Raw genomic sequence first — 21,371 nt, 5'->3', positions numbered from 1 at the left:
TCCCTTGCCTGGCCGTTCTGGGGATCCTCCTTCCCCAAACCAGCCCTTTTCCATGGCGCACCGTGCCTCTGCCATGCCGCCACCTGGAGCGCCAACGTTTCTCGTAACTAATTCTGCCGGTCCAATCCAGGGTGATCTTTTCAGCAAATGGTACCAGGACAACTTACCAGTCACATGCAAAAGAATGTGGACTCACCACAGGCCAAATAGAAGATTAAGATATATAATAGACGTCAATGTAGGAATTTAAACTATACAGCTCTTAAAAGAAGATACAGAAGAAAATTTTTATAATTTTGGGTTGGCAAATTAGTTCTTAGATACAACTCCAAAAGCACAAGCAACCAAAGGAAAAAAAGGCGAGCTAAACTTTGTTAAAATTAAAAACTTTAGTGTGCCACTACGACAAATAAGCTACAACCCACAGCAGGAGACAAAATATTTCCAAATCTTATATCCGGCAAGAGATTTAAATATAGAATACATAAAGAACTTGCAAAACTCAACAATTAAAAAACACATGACCCAGTTAAAAAGGAGGCGAAGATCTGAACAAACATTTCTCTAAAGAAAATCTACAACCGGCCACTGTGCACGTTAAGAAGTGCTCACCCTCGTTAATCGTCAGAAAGACTCAAACCGAGACCACGGCGGGAGCCCACAGCACACCCACTCGGACGGCTACCACCCAGAAGACAGGCAGCAGCAAGTGCTGGAGGGCATGGGAAACCCGTGAGCACACGGCGCGGCCAACGAAGGGAACTGCTGGGCAGCTCATCAGAACCAGAGTTACGACGTAATCTAGCAATTGCACTCCTAGGACTGTATGAAAGTAAATGAAATCAGTGGTCACAGAAATCTGTGCAGGAATGTCACACCAGCACTGGGTGCAGTGGCCTACGAGTGGGAACAGCCCACAGGTCCGTCTCAGAGGAATGGCCAACGACGTGCAGCCTGTGGCACGGGGAATGTATCCGGCAGCGACAGGAAGTGCTGGCACCGCTACCACGTGGGTCAGCCCTGCAAAGACCCCGCCCGGTGAGGGAAGCCGGTGAGGGAAGGCCGAGTGTTGCGGGCCCACGGGCACAGTGTGTGCTGGAGGGCACAGCACAGAGACAGCTCCAGGCCGGCGGCTGCCAGGGGCGGGAGTTCGGTTGGGAGGGAGGGCAGTGGGCTGCCTGTCGGTGTGGCCACTGGCCCCCTCCAGAGTGTGGAATATGTTCTAAGTCGTGGTGGTGATGGCTTCCTGACTCTGTGAATGTACCCAAACCACAAACTGTATGGATACACGAAACACATCCCAATAAAGTATCAAAAGAACTGCTCTGGATGGGATTACTTCAAATATGTCACCCACTGTGCAGACGTCTTCTGCAAACGGAAGACATGGAGCGTGGTCTGCACACCCTCATCTTAGACAGACCCTGGGGCCCGAGGCCCCGCCCCCACCCCCTCGCGGTCCGGCCAGCACTGCTGTTCCCTCCTATGTCAACGCCTGTTTGTAAGAGCTCCACCCACTTTCTTCCTAAAGCAGGTCCCGGACTCTGCTGGGACCAGAACCACAGCAACGAGCTCTGTTAAGCACAGATTAAGCAAATGTGAAGCCCCGAGTGAGGGGCAAGAAGCAGCGGGCACACGCCAGTCACCGCTGGCATCTGACGGCACTCCAGTGGCTCCGAGTCCATCCCTCCAGCACAGCTGTGGACCCGGCTGTTGGACCCTCGCGACTGCGCTTCAAATACATCATGAAGAGAGATCTATGCAGTGACATCACACCTCACGGAGAACGTGCACACACCGGGGGTTCACACCTGTCTAAGTACACAGATGGGACAGAGCGTGTCAGGCGGTTATGGATCCACGTGCACGCATGTATGCATGCAGCGTGTGTACCTGCAGTCACACGTGCACATCAGTGAATCGAGAAAATGAATGAAAATCCACCCTGCAAGTGTATCGCTGCATTACGTGAGAAACTAACTAGATAGCACACGCAACCGCACAGCCACCCCCAACGAGGACACACATCCTTCCCTCTGTGTTAGTTCTGACACGGCGCTCACGCCACACCAGCGGCAAAGCGGACCGAGCGCGCCTCGCTCACCTCTCACAGTGAGCTTGCAGTACTGCTGTGAGTTCACTTCCCTGTCTCGCCGAAAGCGCCGGAACTCGTCGACGGCTTCCCTCGTGATAGTGACAGCCAAGACAAACCCCTGTAAACGAAATGAAACATGGTATTTGGGAGAGCCTGGCCGCTAACAGAGAAGTAAGAAAACACCCTGTACTGTGTCGGTCCTGCCCTCTTCCCCTCACTGTGCAATGGACCCTTAAACAGCACGGGGCGGCCGTGGGGATCCGCTCAGCAGGCTTTCCCGTCAACACCTGCGCGGGCTCTGGTCTGGGGCTGAGAACTGGGGGTGCGGGGGGCCAACTGCACGCCGCACCTACACCACTGTTGGGGGGACCTGAGCACCGTGCGCTTTGGAGCCTGCGGGGGCACCGAAGTTCCGGGGGGAGTCAGGAGTCACATGCAGACTTCTGAGCGTGTGGGGACCAAACCCCACGTTGTTCTGGGGCCAAGCGCACGTTATCTCTGAAACAGAAAACGAATGGAAACAAAGAAAACCACAACAAGTAACAGCGAAACATTACAGAAGGAATGTAAGACAGTAACACATTTATAATTCTTACTTTCCCAAGAAAATTTTAAAGTTCACGTCATAAATGTACTTTCAGCTCATCGTCAGAAAAGTATTCAGTGGCCCAGAGAAAACACAGCCCTCAGTGAACTTCCCGACACCAGACCAGGAACGCGCAGGCGTGCGAGCATCAGGCGAGCGAAGGCCGACCCCGCACCACACTCCAACGGGGCGGAAGCACTGCAGGACCCAGGCAGCTCCAGAGACCACACGTGTCCCCACCGCCACGCGTGCCCACCGCCTCCCTCACGAGTGCAGCCCCACGCAGCCGCCCTAGAGGGCGTGGCCGGGGCCGTGCTTTCTCTCGTTTCTTCAGGTGAAAGCCCGAATACAGCTTCCACGTGCCCGCCACCTGTCACGAACTGTCACACTGCTGCCACGTGGCTGACGTCCTCCTTTCTCAGAGGCTGCGTTGCACACACGCACACACGTGTGAGGAGGCCGGCCCCACCCACAATGCACAGAGCCTGTCCCCACCGCCGGGAGCCAGGCTGCTCTGAATGAAACCTGACGGCTTCCACGGAAAGGACGATCACTTCCCATTCCAGTTTTTTCTGTGCCAGCTGGCCACTTGCAGCTGGCCGCCGGCAGCTGTGTCTGGTCCTCACTGATGCGCACCCTTCTGTTCACTGACCCGAGCGCTGCATGGGGTGCCAGCCGCAGCCACCCGTCACCAGCCCAGTACACCCTGCACCCTGCTCAGACTCTTGCTCCAAAGGCAGCCAGCGCCTCGGGGAAACCTGCCCCCACCCCTGCACCTTCTGCACAGCCCCTCCCCTGAAGCTGTGCTCTCTCTCACCTGGTGGGCCCTTCTGAACAGCACTGCTAATCTGCCCCAAAGGAACAGGTGAGAGGACATAGTACATTCTTCCAGGTGCGAGGAAGAAAGAAGACAGATAATAGTCCCCATAAACTAAAAAGTAATAAAAACTGTCAGCAAACAGCATTAACTATCGAGACAGCATGTTTCGGACGAGAACGTCAGGAAGCACCCTCTGCCTTTCAAACACTCATGTACCCTGGGCTGTCAAGCAGGAGCCGTCTGGGCTGCATCGAGATGCGTGAGGACCAACACGTCAGCCAAAGGCAAAACTGCCTTCTCTCAGGACTTCAAGAGCCAGTGAGCGGACCCCACACGTTGTCCCCAACAGCTCAGTGGGCCCAGGAGACAGCCAGGAGAGGAGCGGGGCTGGGGGCGGGCCTGCTGTCCCAGGAGAGTGCCCTGCCCACGGCCAGCAGCAGTGCTCTGGAACCCCTTCCCCTGCCCCCACTGTCCGGGCCAAGCTGAGTGCACAGCTGGGGGCCTCCAAGGCTCTCTGTGTAGAACTCCATGGCGTTTTTAAACCAAGGGTCAACGACACACAGCGACAATATCAGGTTTTCTAAAATGTGGTTAATTTATCTATTATCCAGTTCAACTCCTTTTTTTAAGGATTTTATTCATTTATCTTCAGAGGGGAAGGGAAAGAGAGAGGGAAATATCAATGTATGGTTGCCTCTCATGCGTCCCCTGCTGGGAACTGGCCTACAACCCAGGCATGTGCCCTGACTGGGAATCGAACTGTGGCTGTCTGGTTTGCAGGCCTGTGCTCAATCCACTGAGCTATACCAGCCAAGGCTATCTACTTCAACTCTTAAAAGAATATCCTGGCCCTGGCTGGTGTGCCTCAGTGGATTGAGTGGGCCTGGGAACTGAAGGGCTGCCGGTTCGATTCTCAGCCAGGACACAGGCCTGGGCTGCAGACTGGGTCCCGGGAGGGATGAGAAGCAACCGCATATTGAGGTTTCTCTCCCTCACTTTCTCCTTCTCTTACCCTCTGTCTAAAAATAAATAAATAAAACCTTTAAAAAGCCCCATATCCTAAACATTTAATAATGAACTTAATTTCAAAACCCCCTCTTACCAGAGGCGCCCAGTAGGTGTAGAGGTAGCCTATTTTCAGCGCCGGCACAAACTGGGAGCAGGAGACAACCAGAAAGTAGAGGTTCAAGAAGAACTTGAATTGTTCATACAAAACCTGAAGAGGAAAAGAAAAAGTTAACAGTCTCTCCAAGAAAAATCTTTAATATCTCGTTCAATAGTTAAGTCAGCACAACACATAATAAAACTGCATTTCCATGAAACAGGAAATGTGCCTTAAGTCTGAATCCACAGAACAATTTGACATTAGCTTTCCAAAGAGTGAATCACATATAAAGATCCTATTATCCCAACCTACATTTAAAACAAAACTGGTAAGAAGACCATCAGAACACTCAGCGATGTTTAAAGTGGCCTTGAAAAGCCCATGACTCTCCTGTGCAGCCCCGCACCGACCCTCTTCTGTCCTGTGCACCGTCACACGCACAGCCAGGCAGGTGGCCCGGCCTCCCCCAGGCTGAGCCGTAGGCGAGGACACACACACAAATGTGCGTCTCGAGACCAGCGCAGAAAACACCGTGATGGAAAAGTCATGCTATCCTTGAACTTATGAAATGGTAAAAAGAAAATGTGACAGCCACGTTTCTGACTGGGGACATCTGGGTAGCTTCACAAAGACCGAGTGCACAAGCGACACACACACAGGTGTGGTGTTCCTGCTGAACTGCCTTACTCTCCTCAAAGCATTTGCTTCACTCAAAGTATAGGAAATGATCAAATGGAAAGATATGTAAGTTACAGACCAATTTTTAGGAAGACAGCACCTACATATTCTTCACAGTCCCCTGATACTTGGTCTTCAACAATAACTTGAAATACAAAATAAATATCATCATTTAATAAAATGTTAGAAATAAAAATCTTGTAACTTTTTGGTTTTGCTTAATTCAAACAGAATTATTTTTAAGGTAGAAAAACAATATTTAGTATCATAGTAGAGGTCTATTTACAAATTTTCAAATTAACAGAGTTAAACTGAAATTCAAACGGAACAGAACTCATGTTTATAGATGAGGACAGTCCACGCCGCACATCCCAATGCAACTTACTACAAACTTGCAGCCTGCAAACCCAGACCTCCCTGGACACGTCATCGTGCAGCCTGGACGGCCTGGGGCTTCACAGGCAGGGCCCTGGGCTGAGCGCCTGCTGTGGACGCAGAGTCAGGAGCCGTGGCTCTCATGGCGCGAGCGTGTCTGCGTCACCACACAGCCGTGTGAGCAACCAAAAATCAGTCACGCTGATAGCACGTTTACGTTCGTCATCGTGTTCAACTGCCATTGGAAATGTTTGGAATCATTTCATAAATTAATCCCAGCAGGACAGAGAGCCCTCTTTCTCCTCAGTGATTTCTTTAAAATCTCAGTTAGCATAAATTATACCTATTAGCAATTCAGAAATTGCCATTCACACTAAAAACGGAATAGAATTCCTACTGTGCAATTACCAAATGTTTCTAAAATACTACATTTTAGATGAAAAGACTAATCTAAGAGACAACCTAAGAAGGAATCACTCACACAGTAGCAGTGTGCAGACCACCCACAGGTGCTCAGGGCAGCCATCCGGGTGGCCACGCCGGGCTGTGGGGGTGGCGGGAAGCGGCACCGCCGACTTGGAACCCTCTGTCATCGATCCTTTCCTGTCCACTGAAGGGATGGGGGGCCTTTAGGAAACCGCTGGGCTTAGTCAACTCACGAGTATTTAAAAGCAAACCCAGACACAACAGTTCACTGCAGGTGAGAGCGTCCCTCTGTCTGAAAGACACTTCGCACGTCACTGTCCTGACAGAAGGTCCGTCTTCGAGCTGGAAACATCAGTTTTGGGTGTTTTAATAAAGGACCACGGTACTTATCACACACTTGCCGACTACTGAACGGACAGGTGGGGGCAATCAATGCCCATGTAAGTCAGCACGACAACATAAAGGACACTCGAAGGACAAAGCAACCCTCGTGTCGCACAACGGAGAGTTTTTGGCAAAACTGCACCAGAGCAAACACCTAGGACGTGTCAGAAACTCTGACATGGAAACATAATCAGAACCAGCTTCCCTTCACCTTTAGAAAGATAAATAAATCTGTCACTACACAGGGAATGATGCACCAAAACCAAAAACTGTACAACTACTTAGTACTGCAAACACACATTAACTCAATATTGTAATTTAATAAAAACATAATAAAATATTTATACTAATTTAAAATTAGGATAATACCTATTCAAAGAGAACTAGTGTTGCAACAATACAGCAAGGCGCAGAATTTATAATGTGAAAAAGACAAGACGGTCATAAATGCTGATAAACATTTTGTTACCGAGTCACGCGTTTGAAGGAACTGTGTTACTGTAATTGTGAAGCTCCTGGGCTCTCAACGCTGCATTCCACTGTCCCTCCGAACAAACTTCCAGCTACACGAAACTTACACTTACTTCCTGATCATTTTACTTAGCTTTACTTGATCGATTCTACAATAATATAAATATAATGTTTAGCACTGGCTCGTGTAGCTCAGTGGATTGAGCACGGGCCTGCGAACCAAAAGATTACAGTTTGATTCCCCATCAGGGCACATGCCTGGGTTGCAGGCCAGTTCCCAGCAGGGGATGCATGAGAAGCAACCATACATTGATATTTCTCTCCCTCTCTTCTTCCCTTCCCTTCTAAAGATAAATAAATAAAATTGAAAAAAAAATAGGCTATGTCTTAAAAAAAAAATGACCTGAGATACTGAAAAATATATATAATGTTTATCTAGAAGTGAAAGCAATAATCAAAATGTAAATTTCCTTCAGTTGAATTCTATGGTATGTCTATTAAAATGCATATGAATTATTTAACAATAATTTAAACATGGTTGGAAAGAAAAAGATGGCACAGTTAATAAGGGAAAAAACCAAGAATGAAACACAAACAAGGGAAGCGAAGGAAGCTGGCACGCCCTGGCGGACAGCCGCCGTCAGGGACTCAGGAGTCTCACCCCAGGTAGGAAGGTGAAGATGCTGTATTTCTGATTTTTGATGGCGTTTCTGGGGTGTTTCTCTTCACACTTCTCGGGGCACCCGAGCCACACGGTGCGCGCTTTCGGCTCTCTCTTCCTCCGGCAGATGTTTATCAGCCAATCGCAGCAGCTGCACGAAACGAAAGACAGACACTGTGTGTGCCCTTTAAATTAACCCCATGCACCTCAAGCCCATGGGCACGGTTCCCGTGGCTGCCAGACACTGACTGCGCCTCTTGCACTGCAGGGGTTTCCCAGGCTAGGCCAGGAGCACGGACTCACCCGACGGAACATACCGAACCCGAGGGAGTGACTTCCCTGAGCAGACCCGTCTAGGGAAACACAACGACTGACCTTCCGGAGCAGCTGGGGCTTCCTGGAGGAGGAAAGGCCCGCTCCGGAGTGGCGGCTCTCGGAGCTCCACTCGGCGATTTGATGTGACCCGCCCCCCCACGTAATCACTGTTTCCCTGTCCTGGAGGAAGGCAATTCTAGTAGCATTAGTATCAGAGGGACACTGAGGGCATGACCCCGCAGTGTGTCCTCGAACTGAGGGATGTGGGCGCGACAGAGTCTGTGCTGTCCCCAGCACACTCTCCACTCTCTCAGGCCGGGGGCTGTGTCTGGGTGAGGCCAGGTCTGCGCCACGTGGGCACCACAGCGCGGGCCCCGCCCTCAGACACTCAGTGGCAGCCGAGGCCTAAGGCGCAAATCCCACAGGCAGTTAACATTTTCCTGTGACTCTGTCAGAGACCGAGATGCCTAGACTTCTAAGATACAACTCAATTATTTGTGACGCTAGGCTACTAATAACTGTGGACACAGCAAAGAGGTATTTCTGGTTACTGCCTTATGTAAAGACAGAATCAAGTAGTGGTCAGCCACAGCCAAACCACAGACGGCTTCCAAGAATCATGCGAATCCACACGCTGCTGTTGCAAAGGCCTGACCTCCCCAGGAACGGCCGTGGGCCTGTGAGCTGCCCAGTACGACTGGGGGAGGACGGAGACTTCAGCGCTGAGAGTAAAGGGCACGGAGCCCCAGGTGGAATCCTCACAGCCACCACCCACCAACACAGAACCTGTCCTGGGTGGCAGAGCGAGGGGGAACGGAACCCGGGCAGAGTGACACAAGACCAATACGTGGCTGAGAGCTGACAAACGAGGGGAAAGGAGGGGAAGCCTTTGGAAGCAGGTAACCAGGACGTTTATGTAACGGCTCTTCTATGTGGCTACAACGTTCCCAAACTGTCAGCGCTTTAGAAGATACCCTCCCATTTATATGTAAATCCCCTTACGAAACTGAGCCCGAATCCAACAGTGCACAAGTTACACTTGTTTCTTGAAAGGTTTTAGGGTTAGGAGCCTTTCAGAAACGCTTCCAGCACCCAAGTGGTGCTCTGATGTTAAGAAGAGCATCTTCACGTGCACACCCAGATTCTGTCTCCTACATCTTCAACTAGCCACAGCTCTGTGACTCCCCAGACTGGCACCAACTTCCAAAAAATTAGACCATTCTTATACCCACCAGGCCCCTTTGGTTTAAGCCAAAGGCAGCACAGCACTCAGGCCTCGTGGGAAAACCACACTTTCCTGTGCCCCGGCCTCTGCACCCACACATGGGCAGGTCTACCGCCCGTGCTGGGGCCGTTTAGAACCCGGAATGTGCCCAGCAGGCGATCCCCAGCCCTGGACGTGGGGAAACGCAGTCAGGCCTTGTCTCCTGGGGACAAAGCAGTTTCTGGCAAGAGTGGAATGCGAATCTCGTGAGAAAGCCTCACCTGCCCCAGAACCACACGTACCCACGTGCTTCGGAGCCCCGTATGGGACGGACAGTCACAGTTTCACCAGACAGACGACAGAAAGAGAGTTTCAACATGCAGAGCTGAAATTTTGTGCTGGATCGTAGAAATGAGAAAGCAGTTCTCAAACCATGAAGAAACCAGAGCCTCCTCATCGCTCCGAGGAGCCTGCGATTCTGCAGCATGCAGACTCCTCGCGGGCCCTGCAGACGGGGCCCCACGACACGCTGGCCGCCTCGTGGTTTCACCCGTCTTCCGTTCTTCCGCCCACCCCTGCCAGGCCTGGTGCTCAGGGCACCGGGAAGCAGAAGACGCTCAGGACTGGAGGTTCGCGCGGCCGCACAGTCTGTTCTGGGAGGCGGTTCCCATCCAGCAGCGCCTTCGCGGTGCCGCAGACACCGGCAACCACGCCCGGCCCCGGGGCCCCTCAGACGGACTGGCGCTGCCCGGATGGCGCAGTCACTGCTCCGTGAAAATCTGCACACCGGTCTCACGTGTTTCACCGCATGTTTCAGTGTCCCCGACATGGGTGTCGCTGCTGCTGACACCTGCATCGTCAAATATGTTCTTAATATTCTCCTCGAGAAAAGAAACACATTACAGACAAAACCCCAAATACGGTGCCGTTCCATCGGTGCAAACAGAACCCTGTGAAAGGCCAGGAGTGGTCACCCTAACGATGTCCCCACGCTGTGACGAGACCGGAAACACCGAGAGTCTGCAGTTCCGGTGACTCGTGTGCAGTGTGCGCGGCGGCCGCTTTGCCCTGTCGGAGTCACACCAGTCGCAGGAGCTGCCCACGTCCCTGCGGCACGTGCCCGCCAGGACCAGAGAGGGACGAGCTTGAATGTGCACCCCCAAGGACACTCCTGGCACACTGGCTGCTTAACCTACAGAAAGGTTTTCTAAAAGACACAGAAAGTTCTAAAATTAGTTTAACATGTCAGCACCCTTTAGAAGACTATTTAGCCATGAAATTCCTTCTTTGTGTGAAAAGCTTACAACACACACGTGAGAAAACCAAGGGCAGGGACCACTGTGCCTGGAGGCGGATGGGGCAGCGAGCCCACGCCCCACGTGGCCTCTCCTCCTGGCTCCGTCTGCCAATCCCCGAGGGGTTCCTCTGTCCCCAGGGGTCTCCGGAACGCAGTGTCAACACCGCTCCAAGAGCTGACCCGGAAATCAAAACAGGTGCCCAACACCTGTCTGCAAACTTCTAACAGGTGATGGAAGGACAACGAACAAGACACTCCTCTGCAACCATTTCTGTGCCTTTTGCGGGCAAAGGGATGCAAGTTCACGATCACAGTAAAGGCACCGACCGAGAACCTGGAACTGTGGGCAGACAGCGACCGTGGGGGCCTATGCGACACACACCCCTCGGCACCGGGCACCCAAGCCCACCCTGCCTGTCCCAGTGACGGGCAGGGCTGTCAGGGGCACAGGGCCCCTGCCGTTCAGTACACGCTCACATTCCAGACTCTAAGGTCAACGGTGAACCAATTTAATACCCATCACACACAACATCAGTCTATGTCAACCACCAGTGACCTTGTCTAAAACACGAGTTCTTCTCTTCACTTCCTTCTGGTTAGATGAACAGAAGACACGCATCCCAAGTCAGGGCAGAGTCGCTAGCACAGAATGATGCTGATTGGGGACACGTGGCTCTGGCTGCCCCTCAGAGCGGCACTGCCCACCGCCACAGACATGACTGAGCCCAGGAGGTCATTCGCAGGGCACCTGCTGCAGGTACGGGATGGGTGTGCTCGAGCTAAGCGTGTGCCTAGTGAGCCAGGAGGGGAGGCACCGCGGGGCACGCACCTGGTGCACGGGGACGCCCACGCACCACAGAGCAGCCGAGGCAGCCCCCACAGCCCGCGTCTTCGCCGTGCAGCCCTGGCTCGGGGCAGCGTGTGGTAGTCGCTCTCGCCGTTCTCGAAGCCCTCCTCCGACGCCATGAGCGGCATCTCATCCAGGTGGGCGGCCTCGTCTTCCAGCTGGCACCTGCTGACGGGGGAGAAGGGACCACGGAAGACTGTGAGGGCGAGGCAGAGCCTCTTTGTCTCCGTGGTGCAGGTAAACTGTGACCACAGGTCCTGACTAGCCCACAAGAAGCTAAGATGGGCACCAGACTCACCTCGCAACATGACGTCACCATGCTGCGCTGTTGGGCACCCGAGAGGCACAGGAGCCTCACTCCCAATGCTCAGACTGCGTTAGACACAGAGCTGAGCGCCACCTGCCCCTCGAACAGCGAGGCGAAAGACCTGGGGAAAGCAGGTGCTTCTGCCTGGGACACCTCGCTGCCCGGGGCCGGGGCCAAAGCAGCCGTTGGGGGGGTACGCCCACACCGTCTGCCCCGACAGCCCCTGTCACCGCCAGCGCCCTCCCAGGACAGCCCACCCACAGGGCTGAGCAGCTTACATAAGTGGGCCAAAAACTCCATGACCTGTGCACAGCCCTAAAGAACCAGCGGTTCCTCTTAACACCCCTTCTGTCTTAGTCTCCGCTTAACACGACTTCTCTAAAACCAGTCGGCCAGGAGGTGGGTATGCACATAGACTGTGGTGAAAATGCAGACCACCGCGTCGCTGCGGCGCAGTGCTGCACGCCAAGCGGGGCTTTCAGCCTGGCTCACTGTCTTCTCCAGTCACTGCGCTGCTTTCAGCGAGAGTCACCATCCGGGCGACTGGACACCGGGGAGCAGAACAATGCGTCTGGGAGACAATGAGCAGAAGCAACAGCGTTCAGCAGCCTCGACTGCAGAAAGGAGCCTTTGAACTGGTGAGCAATTTACCCCATTTCCAGAGCAATTTTCCTATTGTATTGAAGATTTTACCTCAGTATTTGAAAACAATAAGATGATGAATAATGGATTTTTTTCAGAGACAGGCTAAGCAGAGAATCTTAAGTGTCTTTGTTGCCTGGTGTCATACAAACTTGATTGGTTTGTCACTCAAGAAAAATCAACGTTTGCAGCAATTAAGTATAATTCTGGAAACATATTTTTAAAACGAGTAAAAACAATGCGAACAAAGACGACAAAATGGATGATACCAAACCCAAGGGCCTGCCGTATGAGAAGGGAAGACAGCTACCTCCGCTGCTGCCAGAGGTGCGGAAAAATCAGGAGCCATCAACGCTCAGACACTAGAAGATGCATTATTCACAGGTACCTACAGAAAAATAGGTCAACACAATAACCAGCTCCAACTCACATTTTATCTTTAGTATAACAGCTTTATTGCTTCCATTTTGACAAGAAACATTTCTGAGAATTCAACCGATACTTCAGGGAGGAATATCTCTAAAATACGCCAATGCTCAAGCCTTCTCGAAGAAAAAGAAACCCTCCCCCTTCGCCTGCGCGTCAGTGAAATCAAAAGCCACGGTGCTGTCGAGAAATGCACGCTGCTCCTTCGAATGCAGCCTCCAGGCGCAGCCGGGGCACGAGCGTCCTCACTGAGCAGCAGAGCCACACCGGCCACCAGGGAACCGGGCCTCCATCCGCCTGTCTATCCCACGGCAGTGGTGGACCACGCAGGCCCGCGACGCAGAGGAGGCAAGGCAGGGGCTGCCTGGCGCACAGGCCTGGCTTTCCACCACAGAGCCGTGCGGGGGACGAGGGCCCACCACCCCTGCAGCTGAGAGGGGCCGCGGGACTTGCAGGCACAGGGCCCTCTTTGGAAACACTCAGGAAGAAACTTCAGCGCCCACCTCTGGGCATAAGACATTGCACTCACGTGCCTCGTATACCGAGACAACGGGACAATATCTAGTGTCCCGTCAACACTGGTCTGGAGATCCCGGGTCGGCAGCCCCCATCCATGCAGCCCCACAGTCAGAAGACACAGCAAACGAAGTGACATACGTCCACTCGGGCAGCCTGGACGTGTTTGCCCACCTGAGTGAGCCACAGACCCACTTTAAGGGAACTGTTGGGCCTTGAGGAACATGTCTCCGACTTCCCGGCACCCTGAGCCCTGGGCCAGGGTGCTCGGGTCAACGTTGCCCGAGGGACCATCCCAACAGGGGAAGCTTCCTCTTTACAACCAGTAAAATATTTTAGATCCTCGTCCTAGTCATAAAAATTTTCAAGATCCAGAGGAAACTGTGCACAGACACTCAGAATGAGAAACTAGCATTTAAAAAATTTGTGCTGCCTCCACCAAGAAATGCTGTCGACACAATCTGACATCGGCCGTCTGTCCTCAGCATGTGTCTCTCCAAACGCTGGTGTCTAGCCACTGCGACACTGTGGAGACCTCGGGGCGGGGCTGGGGTCGCAGGGCAGGGAGGCTCACAGGCACTGTGAAACAAACCACGCCGGTGCCCCCTGCCCCCCTACCCTCTCTCCACCCGAGGAAAATGTTTGAGGGACACGGTACCAACGGAAGAACAGGAACAGAAAAAACAAGCGAACAGGCACCCTCCTCCTCCCCAGGCCGTCACCAGCAGGCCAGAGGCTGGCGGAGCTTCACCGAAGGCGACCTCCCTAAGTAGCTGCGTCCCTAGCAGCCCGTGGAAGCCTGTGTGAGGTGCGTGGCCTCTCGCTGACCTGACTACATTCGCACAGGAGCATACAAACACCCTCATCCTTCACAGTAGAGAAAACAGCGTGATACTGAATGTTTAACATTTACTAAAGCATTCTCAAGTCACGCTGAAGTCTTCTGCTGGAAATCTTCATAAAATTTCACACAATGGTGAAAATCTTTACACACTGTAACAATTCACCGACATGACGCCTTACATACATGGCATTCCTAACTGGTATGACAGTAAGGACACAAAGATCACTGCACGTCGGGGAAAACCCGAGGACCTCTGAAGCACATCACTACGAGGCCCGGGCACAGTGCGCACCAGACCAGGCCTCCCGCGGCCGAGGAGAGCAGCTTCTGAAGCTGGTCCGTGGGGCGGAGCAAGCGCAGCCGGCACCAGCGCTGCTTCTCCGACAACTAACTCGCTTTCAACCGCCAACGAGGAGGGGAAGGCCTCGCAATGCAAGCTTGGGTTTCTGGAAACACGAGACCACACTGTGCGTATCACAGCGATGCCCCAATAGGTGTGACAAAAACAAACACTAACTTCCGCTGTTTAGTTTTGGTTGTATTCTAACACAAAGCACACATTTCTCAAACTGTAAATATTTTAATCATCATGACTTTTACATAAAACTTGATCCACTGCAGTGGTGAAGTTTGAAGTAGGTCACGAGCACCCTTCATGATGGCTTGTGCTGTCCTGCACGTTTCACCACAAGAAGAGAAACCCGCAGGGGCGGCTAGAGGGGCAGGCGTCCAGGGACGGAAGTGTCCTCAATGTTGACTGGTAATGGCCGCACTTACCTGTGAGTGCACTATGACCCTGCAACTTACACTTTTCAGGAAAGACTGTGTGGTGTGTGAACTGCATCAAAAACTGGGAAGGAATAAGACTTTAAAATAAAAAAACAAAAGTCAATCATCCTCCCTTCCAGTTGCGGACCAGGTTGAGGGGACACCTCCCCAAACCCCACGCGGCACAGCCCCCCACCCCCCGCCTTGGACGCAGCAGGGGGCAGGTGGAGCAAGAGAGAAGGAGGCTGACCCGGAGGGGCCGCACCTCCCGCCTCGTGCGAGCCACACCGCGCACTAGAGGCGGCAGCCACAAAAAACCACAGGCACAGCCCAAGGACGGCCGGGTCCCTCCAGCCAAGGACCAGGATGGCAGCCCAGCAGGAAGGGCACCTGAGGCGGCACCTGCCCTTCCCAGCCAAGCCTGACAGCAGAAAGCACACCCGCTGCCCTGAGGCTGCTGCAGAAGCGGGGGGAGGGGACTGAAAGTGACACCGGTTTTCAAGTACTGAAATAAAAGAACTGTCAACTCCAAAATGTAGACATCTGCTGAAATTACCCTTCAGGAATAAAGGGGAAATGAGATATTCTCAGATAAAGAAAAATAAATAGAACTTGTTTCTAGCACACCTACCTTAAAAGAACAGCCAAGAAATTGTTAAAACAGGATAGAAATAATAAAATAAAGAATTCTGGGAAATAAGAGGACAGAAAGAGCAAAAAATATGGGTCAATATAACAGGCTTTCCTTCTCCTCTTGAATTTTATAAATTATGTTTGAAAGAGAAAACAAAAATTATAACACTGTTATTTAGTTCTAACTGTATCTAAAAGAACCATGCACTTTTACATATGTAAAATTTACATACACTTTTTAAAAAATTCTCACTCGAGGACATTTCCATTGATTTTAGAGGGGAGGGGGACAGAGAGAGGGAGAGAAACGCTGATGAAAGAGAGAAACATCGGTCAGTTCCCTCTCAAACGTGGCCTGATCTGGGGACCAAACCCGCACCCAGGAGGGATGAGCCCTGACTGGGGATAGAACCTACGACCTTTTGGTTATGGGACAACGCTCTGACTAACCGAGACACTCAGCCAGGGCTACATGTCCTGTTACAAGATAACTGCATTACCGACAGGGAGCATTCGAGGACATAAAAAAGTAAGAATTCCACCCTTTACTCGAACTGACAAAGTATCAGCACCGGTGCACTGTGACAACTTGTGTCTGTGTGGCACCCAGACACACCACAAAGTGTCTACACAGAGACACACTGAAAAACACCACAGACAAACCAAAATGGAACTTCAACAAAAATGTCCCAGTAAACCCATAAGAAGGCAGAGAAAAGAAAACACAGGCCACGAAAAGTAAATGGCAGAGCCAGCCCCTCTCACCAGTCATTACACTGAGTGTAAATGCCCTACTACACCAAACACTGGCTGAGTGGATAAAAACACAGGCCAACTGTGCGCCAACTACAAGAAATTCACTTCTAAGGTAAGTAGGTTAACAAGTAAAAGGATGGAAAATTATATGCTTGGCAAACATTAACCAAAAGAAAGCAGGAGTGGTTGTAATAATGTCAGAAAAAATAAACTTTAGAGCAAAAACATGATTAGAGACAGACAGGGAAATGACATAATGACGGAAGTGTCAGCTGGTCCAGGACACAAAGCGACCCCAAGTGTGTGTGCACCAGAGGACAGCGCCACAGACTGGTGAGGGGCAGACTCGCCAGCCGAGCAGAGAAACGGACAAACGCACGGCCACCACCGATCACCACGAGTGACTCCACCGCCCTGCTCAGAACCACCGAACGGCTGGACGACACACCGGCAACAGAGAAGAACGCGACACCGCTCACTGACAGGGCCCGACCCACACCTCAGAGCACCTCACCCGGCACCAAGGCCACACACCCTCCTCTCGAGGGCCTCCGGGCTCTTGCCAATGCAGACTGACTCTTCAGTCACAAGACACACCGCACCGGATTCTAAACAAAATCCCATGAAGTGTGTTCACTGACCACAAAGGGATCCCATTAGAAAAGATAAAAACAGGACCCACACTCTCCTAACAGTGGAGACAAAATATCCAGGATCCAAACGAAAATCATCAGTCACGCCAAGACTCAGAGCACTCACAGTGTGAATCAGAAAAGACAATCCCCTGACACCAAAGTCAAGATGAACTCAGACACCGAACCAGTGTTACGGCATTTTAAGCAGAAAACATAAAAATGCTTTTGCAATCAATTACGCATTCTCTTGAAACAGAAATCATAAAATTGAGAACTAAAGTAGTGAAAACTGAACATCACTAGGTGGGGTCCACAGCAGAGTGAAGAGGTCAGAGGTCAGAGGTCAGAGGCTTGAGAACAAACAGAATCTGTACAGCACATACAACGTGGAGAAAAGAGACTGAAAAAAGGAAAAAAAAGGAGCCTAAGGGAACTAAGTAACACTAACAAAGGTCCACGCTTTACAGCCCTAGGGCTCTGCAGGGAGAACAGAGCCCGGAATTGAAGGAGTGCCTGAAGAAATGATGGCTAAATACTCCCCAAGTTTGGTGAAACACAACTACAGATTCGAGAAGATTCATGAATGCCAAACATCAGCCTAAAGAAATCCACACTAAGATACATCATAATCAAACTTCTGAAAAGTAAAGACAAATCAAAACCCTGCAAGCAGCACAAGGTGAGAGGAAGCCACCCCTGTGGGAGATGACAGCCGACCTCTAGCTGGAGCTATGAAGGACGGGAGACAGTGAAAGGTGTCCTCAGGGGCTAAGAATGGTCAGCCAGGAACTCTGCACCCAGGACACTCTCCTTCGGGAATGAGATAAAGACATTCTAACATAAATTTCAAGACTGGCTAAAGGAAGTTCTTCCAATGGAAAGGAAACCACGAGAGAGCCGTGGAGCATTGGGAAAGAAGGGCAACAGGAAGAGCAGAAACGGGCCCGCGCAATGGGTTTACCATCACGAGTTTCCTAAGTGGCTTTTGATGGTTTAAACAAGGGGCGTCAGCATGATCTGATACCCAGCGTAGCTGTAGGTGTGGAGGGAGAAGGTCGGTAAAGGGAATGGAACGGAAGTCAGGTCTCCACACTTGACTCCACACAAGAAATTGCTGACACCCATCCCCCATGCTGGTGACTCCTCTGTACATGGCAACGCCCAGAGCAAACGCTACAGAAACCATACAAATATCTACACTCAGAAACACTGGGAATGTCAAGGTAAGTTCAAGTAATCCAAAAGACAGCAAGCAGAAAAACAGGAATGAGAACCAGAAAAAATAAATAACAACCAAAACTATTAAATGGCACACCTATACTCTAACCTATTAATACAAAGGGGGACCCAAAACACCCCAGAATTATCTTCTGGAGGGAGGACCCCTGGTAGCACAGGCTCCCCGTTAGGAACCCATCTGTATCCGTGGACCAGCTGGCATTGTTGTGAGAGGCTGCATTCCGCTTCAGTGAAATTTTTTGGTTTTTTGAATACTCTCAGTGTGTTCACCTGTTTCATGGTGGGTGAGTTAGGAGCGGACCTGTCCACACTGTGCTGAATGTTCAGCAGTTCTTGAACCAAAGGGCAAGACCCTGAGTCCCGCCCTCTCTATTTACCTGACCTTGTCTCAAGGGACTTTTTTTTTCCAGGATAAACAAAATCCTCAAAGGGAAATATTTTATTGTAGTACAGGTAAAATGAAAAACGTCAGAAGCACTAAAAGGCATCAAAATCGAGGAGCTCAAAAACTGTTTTGAGCAGCGGAGAAAACGCCTTGTAGGTGCACTGCATCAAACAGAGAGGACTTTGAAGCTGACAGAAGTTTAAACATGTAAGAATAAATATACAGTTATTTAAATAAATAAATTCCAGAGTTTTGGGGTCCCCTCCCGTAATCACCTTAAATGTAAATGGTTGAAATGCACTAATCAAAAGACAGAGACTGATGGAGCGCACGATGGAAAACACGGTCCGACGACAAACCCACTTCAGACCCAACATCGTAGACCGCCTCAAAGCACGCGCCGTGCAACCGCGATGCCGCAGCAAGCGGCAGTGGTGACACCAGCATCTAGTGAAGCAGACTTCAGTGGGCTGCAGACCAAGGAAAGTCAGATGAAGAGGAACTGGGCACAACAGTAAAAGACTCCCACCTGGAAGCCATAAGGGTCCTAAATGTGTACACGCCAAACCACAGAGGCTCAGAAATAGGACAGAAAGATGGACAGATCCAAGCTGTCCCGGAAACCTATACCCACACACACACAGGTGGCATCTTTGTAGAGAACGGTGTCCGGAAACTGGCCACTTACACCACTGGGACGCCTGCACTCACACACGTGTTCACAGGGAGGAAGGAAGAGATGGTACTTCTGGCCCAGCAGGGACCACTGGCAGCTTCCTAGGTTCTCCCTTCATTCTCAGCAACCCACGAGGAACCCCCAGGTTCCTGGGGGGAATCCAGGGATCCTGTCTCAATAAGGCATCAAAGATCCAAGGGCTGGTAAGTGGATGAAGCGAGATTCACTGTGGCAGATATGGTGATGGACGCTCCTCAACCAAAACAACAGCAAAATCTAAATCCCGACTGGGGGCAGGGAGTTGGAATCTGTGGTTTTCCCCTCTGTGTGTTGAAGGCTAATTGCCCCTACAAGTCCTCGGAAATAAAACTTCAGTACAAGTGTTTGTTTCAAATTACTCTATCATTTATGAAGAGTATAGGAGTCTTCTCTTGGGGTGTGAAATAAATGAGTTAAAACCAAATAGGGGATGAGACTTTCACTTTAAATCAAACGTGTACGTTTTGACTCTAAACGAACCGTGGCCCACTGAGCGAGTTCCCCAAAGTCTGTCTCCCCTTCCTAAAGGCAAACCCTGGTGTCCACAGGAAGCGCTCTGTAAACGCTCCTTGTTATAACAAGTGTGCTTCCTAAGCCGAATGAACCGCCTTCACGTGCTCTCCCCGTGGGTGAAAACCAGGGACTCGCCATCAGTGAGCGAGCGAGTTTCGGACACTTGACAATCCTCGTGACCAGTGCTCCGGGCTTCTCCCGCGCGTCGTCTCTGAGAGCAGCTCCCCCGGATCGGAAGCGGCCACCTCTCCGGGTGGACCCGGGGACAGAGCACCCCGGGGCTGGGGGCGGTGCAGGGCTGCGGCGCGCCCCCCCATCCCGACACTGCCCCGGGGCCGCTCCTGGAGGGCGGTGCCCTCTAAGTACCGCTCCCCACGCCCGAGGCGAGGCCGGCGGCGGGCCGGCCAGGGCAGGTCCCACCAGGGCCAGCGGCACTTGGATGAGCGGGAGAAGGGGTGGGGCAGGAGGAGGGGAGGGCCGTCGTTACCTGCTGGGTCGCTCGGCCCCCGGCCCGGGCCCCGCCGCACTGTAGTAGGCCGCGCGTTTGCGGCTGGCCACGGCCGCCGCGGCCGCGCTGCGGACCGGGTACAGAGGGATCCGGTCCGCCATGTTCAGACCACCGCCTCCCCGCCCCTTCTCGCCCCTCTCCACTCGCCGCTTTTCCCCGCCCTCGCCCCTCAGCTCCCACCCGGTAGAGGCTCCGCCCGCGGGCTCTTCCCGGCCGCCCGCGAGTCGGCCACAGATGACGTCACCACGTGTCGGGGACCGATGACCAGTGCGCGCAAGAAGGCGGGAGGGGTGGTGCCCGAGGCTCCTCCCACTGCTCCCGGGGCACGGTGACGTCACCGAGCGGCGAGGGTGGAGCAGAGGCAGTATGTGTGTGGGATGCGCACGCGCCGTGCGCCGACCTCCGTGAAGCGTGTGCTGGGCGCGGGTACCGTGTGGCGGGGGCGCGCGCGCCTGCCCCGGAGGTCCTCTGTAAAGCCGGTGGGGGCGTCCTGTGGGGGCGTCCTGTGGGGCCCCCGCCCCCTTGGGCCGGGAGTCGTGCAGGGTCGCCTGGGGTCCCCGAGCGACGCGCGCTCCGCAGGTGCACCCGGCCTCCGGAAAGTGGAGGACCAGCGGCAGGCGGCCAGTTGTGGCTGCAGCCTGGGCGGGTTTGCCCCGCAGGGAGCCCGCAGACCCGACTCCGCGCCCGGGCTGGTGCCGGGTTCCACGGTCCGAGTGCGCGCAGGTGGGAAAGCGGCCACTGGGGAAGCCGATGGCAACCTGCAGATCTCCGAGACGCTGACCCCGCTCGCTCGTCGGGCGAAGACAGCCGCCCTTGCGCGCTGCTAGCTGCTTCGAAGGCCCCAGCAACTGTGTAAAGAAACCCCTGGCCCCGTCCAGAGTGATCCGTGCAGTGCTGCAAAGCTGCTGCACACATGCATTTATTTCATTTTTTACATTTGTGTCGGTAGCTCTCACTTTCCTCCCGGCTCCTGGGTCCTCTCCCTTCACCCCGACCTCAGGCAGTGAGGAATCAATCAATCCCCAAAGCTAATTCCGTGCTCCACGTACTTCAAGTTTCTGATAGTTTAATCCCTACTTCCTCACTCAGTCTTCTGCATGCAAACATGTTCAGGTTTCTCCTATACTTAAGATATTTTCCCTAGATTGTATTATTAAAGTTTCAGTATTCCATGTAAGTTGCCTCCAAAGAGTGGTCTGGTATTTAGGGAGTTCTGAACT

At 52.5% G+C, this 21,371-nt stretch overlaps 1 protein-coding gene across 10 annotated transcripts in view; it reads right to left on the bottom strand.

Annotated features, from left to right (window-relative positions):
- ATP9B (ATPase phospholipid transporting 9B (putative)) overlaps positions 1 to 20,372 on the bottom strand; it is a 115,563-nt gene extending 95,191 nt beyond the window's left edge. For 2 of the 10 annotated variants that reach the window (XM_053664161.1, XM_053664162.1), the window contains exons 1-4: positions 9,423 to 10,309; positions 7,602 to 7,752; positions 4,604 to 4,717; positions 2,105 to 2,213 (exon numbers count right to left, since the gene is read on the bottom strand). In XM_053664161.1, coding sequence (XP_053520136.1) covers positions 2,105 to 2,213; positions 4,604 to 4,717; positions 7,602 to 7,752; positions 9,423 to 10,054 — 1,006 coding nt within the window. In that variant the 5' untranslated portion in view covers positions 10,055 to 10,309. Of the gene's footprint in view, positions 1 to 2,104; positions 2,214 to 4,603; positions 4,718 to 7,601; positions 7,753 to 9,422; positions 10,310 to 11,246; positions 11,433 to 20,130; positions 20,302 to 20,331 lie in introns of those variants that run through there. The other 8 variants (XM_053664166.1, XM_053664164.1, XM_053664165.1 and 5 more) reach the window with 8 other exon arrangements.
- Positions 20,373 to 21,371: the final 999 nt, after the last annotated feature.

This window comes from Artibeus jamaicensis, unplaced genomic scaffold (genome assembly GCF_021234435.1).
Source record: "Artibeus jamaicensis isolate MK-2021 breed Jamaican fruit bat unplaced genomic scaffold, CSHL_Jam_final contig_354, whole genome shotgun sequence".
NCBI classification, from domain to species: Eukaryota; Metazoa; Chordata; class Mammalia; order Chiroptera; family Phyllostomidae; genus Artibeus; species Artibeus jamaicensis.
The sequence above is the reverse complement of the archived record's forward strand: the minus strand, read 5'-3'. Positions and strand labels throughout refer to the sequence as shown.